This window comes from Chelonia mydas, chromosome 27 (assembly GCF_015237465.2).
Source record: "Chelonia mydas isolate rCheMyd1 chromosome 27, rCheMyd1.pri.v2, whole genome shotgun sequence".
Classification (NCBI taxonomy): domain Eukaryota; kingdom Metazoa; phylum Chordata; order Testudines; family Cheloniidae; genus Chelonia; species Chelonia mydas.
In genome coordinates, this window is record NC_057860.1 from 1,970,617 (window position 1) to 1,978,148 (window position 7,532).

The 7,532-nt window shown below is 46.9% G+C and overlaps 1 protein-coding gene across 1 annotated transcript in view; it reads right to left on the reverse strand.

Annotated features, from left to right (window-relative positions):
- Window positions 1–5,777, reverse strand: part of NMT1 (N-myristoyltransferase 1) — a 35,335-nt gene extending 29,558 nt beyond the window's left edge. The window contains exon 1 of the mRNA XM_007053823.4: window positions 5,561–5,777. Within this exon, the coding sequence (XP_007053885.1) occupies window positions 5,561–5,688 (128 nt within the window). The 5' untranslated portion in view covers window positions 5,689–5,777. The remainder of the gene's footprint in view (window positions 1–5,560) is intronic.
- Between the last annotated feature and the right edge of the window lie 1,755 nt (window positions 5,778–7,532).

Consider the following 7,532-nt stretch of genomic DNA (forward strand, 5'->3'; position numbering starts at 1 on the left):
AGTCAGGACAGTAACATCATGAGACTCCACGTTTATTCCCCTTGTGACTTCAGATCCAACACCCTTCGTTTTCAAGAGTGCGTGGTGGGGACAGAATCTTTCAAACTGCCAGCACTGCCAACTCAACCTGGGTTTGCGGAGTCCTGGCTGCCTCAGAAACAGTCAGAGCTTAGCTGACACTTCTGATGAAGTAGAGCAGACTCAAGCTTGTTCTCCCTTGATTTTATCAGCTCCTACCAGGAGAAATACTTTGCATCAGTTAAGGCATCAGGTGTGACTCAGACACAGATGGAAGAGACACACTGGGTAACAAGGAGTTATTTTTTTTATAGTCACTTTTCTAACCATAACCTGAAATGCAAACCAAAGTCGCAGGAGTTTTGTTACTCAAAAAGTGAAAGAGAAAAAATCCAGAAAATAAAGGAAAGAAAATGGCATCATAGTCTTTCAGTTCTCCTTCAACACGCCCCCCCACCCGCCCCACCCAAAAAACTTGAAATGTAGTTGTAGATGCTCACATACCAGAGTGAAGGACCTACATAAACTCCCCACTGCAGAGCTCAGCTCCCTGGTCAAAAAGATCCCAAACAACAGTCAGTCAGTGAGATCATTTTCTGTCCCATATTTAGATGCCTGAAAATCTTCCGGGCAAGCGCACTGCTAATCAGGCCTGATACTTACACAGGTAATCTCATTAGAGTGCAGAGGGCTGTGAGAATGAAGGCTGAATGATATTTTTAAGAGGCTGTCCAGATGGCAAATTACATGTTGTGGGGCAGAAAGCAAGAGAATGTAAATGCAGCACTAAGTGTTACTGTGCTCTACACCAGTGTTTCTCAAGGGCCGGTCCCTGAGATCTTCCTGACACCATTTAGGAAGGCAGCAAGCCGGGCTCTGGTGTCGAAAAGGTTCAGATACACGGCTCTATACCATTCAGAAACTAAATTCCATGGAGTTCCTCTGATGGGGGATTTACAGAACACATTCCTTCATGGTGCCAGTGAAGGGGATGGCTTACAAAATTAGAGAAGCTGCACCAATATTTCTAAGCAGACCACCCAGAGAAGCCCCCGTCCGTCACCCTCCCCTGCTGCATTTACACCACCCAGGCATCCCAACCAGTTGTGGTCCAGCCTGTAGAGACAGCACAAGGCAGTAGTGCAAGCTTCCCCTTCCCCACAGGGACAGCAGCAACACCCACAACAGCTGCTCACTGTGCGGCTGCGGGCGGTGATTCTACATTGTGCACTGATGCCCACTTGGGAGGGCACCATGTGGCCCATGTCAGGTGTGAATCCAAGGTCTCTCGAGAAGAACATCACCACTGTGTTCCTGCTACAGCCTCCACTTCTGGACCACTCTACAACCCAAATAATGTCAAAATACTTCTTGACCGATACTGACAAGAGACACCACCGAAATGCAGCCATTTCAGGTGCGGAGAGAGGCAGTCGACTGGCACACAGCACAATAGTGCCAATGACCAAGGCTACAGCGGTTTACAGGCTTCCTATAGATGAGAGCACAATCAAGAATAGGACTTGTTTTATTTCTATGAACTTTTTTTTTAAACTAAACAGTGATCAGAGAAAATATTAAACTACACTCACTCTCTAGAAAAGTAAACCACTCAGCCTTATCACAGACTCTCTGAAACAGGCTCATTTGATACTTTACAGCACTGATACAGCAAATCAGAGATAAACCAGTTCCCCTCTTTCCTACCCTTAAAAAACCAGTCAGCACTATTGCTAATAATTAAGTTAGACCTGGCTTTTTCAGTCTTGTAGCAAAAACACAAAGGCCCTTTGACAGGGAATGGGGCACAGAGGAGAGAGAGAACACCCCAAATTGTTTTGCAAGTCCATTTAGCAAACAGTTGTGTGACAGGTGGTATATTAAGGCTGAATTTCAAAATGCTTCTCTCCACCCCAATTTGTTGTTTGATAGCATGAATTGTGGGCAGCCCAAGTAACTAGATAAATGAATTGTGTGCATGTTCGTCTAATACGAGCATGAGAAATCACAGAGCACATCCATCACCAACAATGAAACCGCTCAGATGGGGTTCTGGAATTTTTCATTTTCTTCCTCTTTGGTCTTTTCTCTTTCAGGGTCCTTTGAATGTGGGGGAAGGGTGTTTGGGTGAGTCTTCAAGGCATGTCTTCACTATCAATATATCTATGGACTCTGCTTTTTAACTTCATCGTCAGTCGAAACGAGTTTTAAAAACTTTCCAAACACCTTTGCGAAGTCTAGTCTGGACACCCCTGACGTCTGTTCCACACGGCAAACGTCTGACATTTGTTAGGCTATGCCCACGCTACCGCTGTAGCATAGACACGTTTTACATCAATGGAAGGGTTTTGCTGTCAATGTCGTTAATCCACTGCTCTGAGAGCCGATAGCTACGTCCACAGAAGAATCCTTCTGTCCACCTAGCCACATCTACCCCAGGGGTCAGGCTGAGCTACCTATGGCACTTGGGGTGCAAAATTTTTCACAGCTCTGAGAGATGTAGCTAGATCGACTTGAGTTTTAGATGTAGACCAGGACTTCATCTCTTAATTGTCATGTGCTAATTCTAGGGAAGACAAGGTAATTATAGCTTCCCCATGTGAGGGTTTAAACAATAACTTGCCTTGTCTACACTAGGATGCTAAACTAGGTTAGAAATAGACTTTCTTGCCTAATGAATACAGGACCTGAGAGTTTAAAACTCATTTTGACTGGGAAATATAGTTAGGAAACACAAAGCAGAGTCAGCAATCGTGATCAAGTCCTGCTTCTCATTTCTGCTCGGATCTGCTCTTACAAACCAAATCATGTCAGAGAAGAAAGAAATTACAGCTTCCAAGCCCAGAGCAGAGCTAACATTATTCAATTAAGATGCAGTGCCCCACCCATGAGGCAAATGAAATATTATAGCAAGGCTGTGTCGACACAAGAAAGCTTCTTCAATGTTTCCAGTCTGACCTTTTATTAGCTGTGGTTTCTTCACAAGTGACATTGCCTAATAAAAGCTGCTGACAAAGAGAGACTGCTCTTCAGCTCATAGTATACCAACTACCTAATGGGGTCAAGGATATGAAAAACATAAAAAGTCTCTCAGCTGAAGCTCAGATTTGCCCAGCACAAGCCAGGAACCGCTAGAAAAATGTGATCATACATGTGACTGTCAGCTCCAGTGTGTAAACTAAAAATGCACACACAGTGGGTTTAATGGGGGGTGAGGGGGTGTCTCTCCTTTAAGCTATCCACATCACTGAAGTGTTCTGTATCCTACTGTGGACAGCAATAAGAAGATGGTGGAGAACAGAGCCCTAACATAGGTGCCATAAGCAGCCTTATACCTGGGACACTACAACTGCATTTCACACTAGAACTGTTAAAACCAGCCTGCCCTACTCCATACACTGATCCACAATACGAAACTGCGAAACAGCAAGATTCTATCCATGAACCGGCTTCCTCAAGCCGTTATTTAGGTACCAAAACAGCAAAGGCAGGATAAAATCTCCAGCATAAATATTCCACTAAAAGAACAGGTCATTACAAAAGCCCAACAGATTAGACAAGAATAGCAAAATGAGACCCTCACCCTTGTTTCCCTGATCTATGTGAGTAAATGAGGCCCAAGGAGTTAGTCAGCATCATACTTCATAGGGGAAAAAAAATCCTGGCTCACACTGATCAGGAAAACCACGCTAAAATCCTGTTTAATCCATGACTCTAGGTACACGTGCACAGGGCCTAAAAAATTAAAGTTCCAAATACAGGTCCCGAAGACACTGCCTTTCTTACATTGGAGTTAGTTAACAGCCCCAGTACTAGAATAAAACCTTGGAATGAAACTTTAATGAAGTATTCCTATGCTATCTACAGAGCCAAGGGGGTGCTACATGCTTGCTAACATGGAGAGAGAAGGAGCCAGTATATCAGGAAAGGGACACTGAGGAGTCAATCTCTGTGCAGATAACAAGTACCCTTGCCAGTGTGGAAGAAAAACGCAGTCTTCACTCTTAGGTTGTTTGCAACAAGTCAGAGACAGTTTATTCTCACGCAATTGCAAGGGGGAGAGTGCGCACGGACAGGGATTCCCCCTTTCTAGGCAGGTCTCTGCCAGATAAACAATTAGGGCAAGCATTTATACCTTTTGTTGCATACAATAATGATCAACAGCCATGTCTTGTTTATACATATTCCTTCTTGATATCTCACTTTTCTCAGCAGTTCCTGCTACAGTCTGCGTTCCATTCTTATCTAACACAAGGTCAAAACAGAATCTCTTACAGTTTTCCCACTCGCTTCGGCCCTCCCTTAAAGTCTCGAGTTATTAGAGTTTGCCTGACTCTTGCTCTATTCCTAAGAAAACTAAGATGTCTGCGTTCAAATTCCCTTTATCCCTTTTTCTTTCCACACCAGTTTGGGGCAGTAGAAAGGAATGCCTCTGAAGATTAGTGCCAGGTAAGCAAAACGGAGTTACTCAGTTTGGGAACATCCTGCTTTACTGCAAAGACAGGATCTACCTACAACCAGAGTCTTGTCTGGAGCATGGATCCATCCCCTCTTTTCTTGCTGTAGGTGATCTATTTTCTTACAGCACTGATGGTTTTGCGGCCCCTAGACACATCCATATTTTGCAAAACCCCTGATCCTTTTGATTTCTCGCTGTTTACAAAACTTCTGTTTTACACTGTAACCACTTTACAGTAATACATATTTGAATTGGTTCTTTAACACCTTCCAGCATGCAGAATGTAAAGCACCTGGCAAGTTATATTAGATGCAAGTCACTGCACCTTACATTTACGTGGAACCTTTCACTTATATTGACATAATATGCATTACATGATATGTACTTGCTGTGCACAGGAGTCTCTTCAGCCACCACTGGAGCTGCAAAAGTACACAGCAAACATGGCAGCAGTTTGGGAGTTAAAACCTCAGATCGAAACTGCAGGTGGATTCAAGGGGGACAAATGTACTTTGCCCAGCTGAAACCTGGCCAGAGCCCTAGGTTTAACTCCAGTGCAAAGCACCCCAGGATCATTAATGACCATGACGGCTCAGGACCCCAGCTGAATGTTTTATCTATGTTTTCCTGTGGTGAAGGTTCCCATGCTCAACCTCCCTTCCCTGTGCCCTCCAGCAGGTGCCTCTCCCAGGCACCATAGTGCATGGTGGCAGTACCCAAGCACCAGCAGGGGCAACACCACCAGCCCTCCTACTGGGGCACTAGCGTCACCAGCAGCTCCCTAGCCACAGGCGACTCCCACTCCGGGTCCACACGGCACTACTCCTTGGAGGCTGCCCAGGACAAGTCTCCCATCCACGCCCTGCTCAGGCCTGACCCTGCTCAGCCTGCGAGACATGCCGCTGCAGCCCATGGGCCCCGCCCCTTTTGACTGGCAAAGACGTTAGCCATTCACAGTGTGGCATACCACCCTGCAGCCAATCAGGAGGCGCCAGTGGCGGAGCTCGGCGCACCTCCCGGCCGCGGCCTCTCTCAATGGGACTGGCCGGCTCCGCTCTGTGGGGCCGCTGGGGCCCCTCTTACCCCCGGTTGTAGCTGTGCTCTTCCTCGTTCTCGCAATCGCTGCAGTGCTCGTGATCATTCTCCTCCCAGGACGATCGCTGGGGCCTCGACGGCGGCCGCCTCACTGCTGTCTCACTGTCGTCCGCCATCTTGAAACGGGGCCTCGCCGGCTGCCGCGCCCCCACAGCTAGGCGCGCCACGATTGGGCGGTGCCGCGTGGAGCATGCTGGAACTTGTAGTCTGCAATGAGATGAACGCGGAAGAGCCCGTTAAAGCGACACGGACTACAATTCCCATAAACCTTTGGGAGGAGGCTGCCGCGGTAGATCAGCCTGTTCATGACCACGGGCATGCTGGGATGTGTAGTATTCTTCTTAGTAGTCCCTTCTTGAACAAAGGGGCTAGGAATTGTGACCTTAAATTGGTCTTGACTGCTAGGTGCAGAACCTATCAATTTTTGACCAATAATGAGGCTTAAAACTATGAAGGCTTAAACACAGGTCACGGGATCTCAGAGCCTCTGAGGGGAACAGAAGTACTACATTGCTCCTGCAGTTTCAGGGGCATGCTCTAGTTTCCTGCACAATCCTGCATTCTGGTTTTGAAACGACATTGTATTTTCTCATCATGGTGCTTTTCTTCACTATGTGTCCTGGGGAGCTGCCCCCTTGCTCCCCAGCAGCGATGAACCCAGCCATCTGCTAGCACTTGTGAGCACACTTACTTGGTCGTTAGGTGCCACACTAATAAATACGATGAGCCAATGGGCTGATTTGGTACGACAGATCCTTTGTTCCTCTGCTCCGTTGCTCTGTGGGAGAGCCAATGGTATGATAAAGCAGGAACTATAGGGATGGTCTCTTGTCGCCTCCAGGAGAAAGCTAGAGCCCTTGTTGAGCCTTATGTGATAGCTTCCGCCTTGGTTGACACATTAGGGATTGACCTTCAGAGCTAAAAGCATGAGTGTGGAATTGGTCCTGCTTTGAGCAGGGGGTTGGACTAGATGACCTCCTGAGGTCCCTTCCAACCCTGATATTCTATGATTCTATGATTGTGCAATGGGCCAGGTGGATTATGGGAAGTCTCAATGGTCAAGAAGGAAACTCAGTCCCACCACCATGTACTGCATTGCACTGGTCCTTCTTAAGCTTTCCAGACAGGATCCTGTTTTTCCTGAGTTCTATGAAGAACCTCAGGATGCTGTGCAATGAATGGGGAAGTACATTACGGGAGGGGAGATGGTTCACCATTCTCAAAAGCATCAGGAATTGCCAACTGAACACTAGACTAGTTGGGCAAATTATTTAAACTGGTGCAGTAAAAGATGGACTATCAGACTAAGACTGCTTTCTGCAGTTAGCAGGAGGTGAGGTATTGGACTAGTATCGGAACTACCTCAGCCTCAACCCACCTGAGAAGGTTTTCAGTATGAGGATGCAATCTCCTACTTCAGGTTTTCAATTGTTGAGGGGACCTATTCAGAGGTAGAAGGAGAAATCTGATTAGGAAATATTTGTGGCATCACTTCTGACATGCCCTTAATATGGAAAACCTTGTATCATGTATGGTATAAAGATATCTACTTTGGTTGCATCATGTATGTAAGCGGCATGCTTATTTGTCCCCAAACAGGTGGACAAAGGCAACACATAGTCCTGTGCCTGTAAGGATCCAATATTGCATTTTTCTTCTTTCAGGGCAACTCTGGCAAATTGCAGCTTGCAGAGATGGCCACAGCACACTTGTGCACTGAGCAGAGAGACGGCAGTCATCTCGCCTGCCCTGTGTTCGTTATGCTGGCTGGGTATAAAGTAACAGATTAGTTTTAAAAACCTCTCTCGTGCAACCAGATCCGGGTGGACAGACCCCTGCATCTCTGGGCAGCCTCCTGGGCCGGGAGGCTCTGCAGAGGTCCAGGTCCCTGTGGATCCAAGCACAGACCAGGGCCCGCTTGTTCCTACACACTCTCGGCCCTGGCTACACCCACAACCCC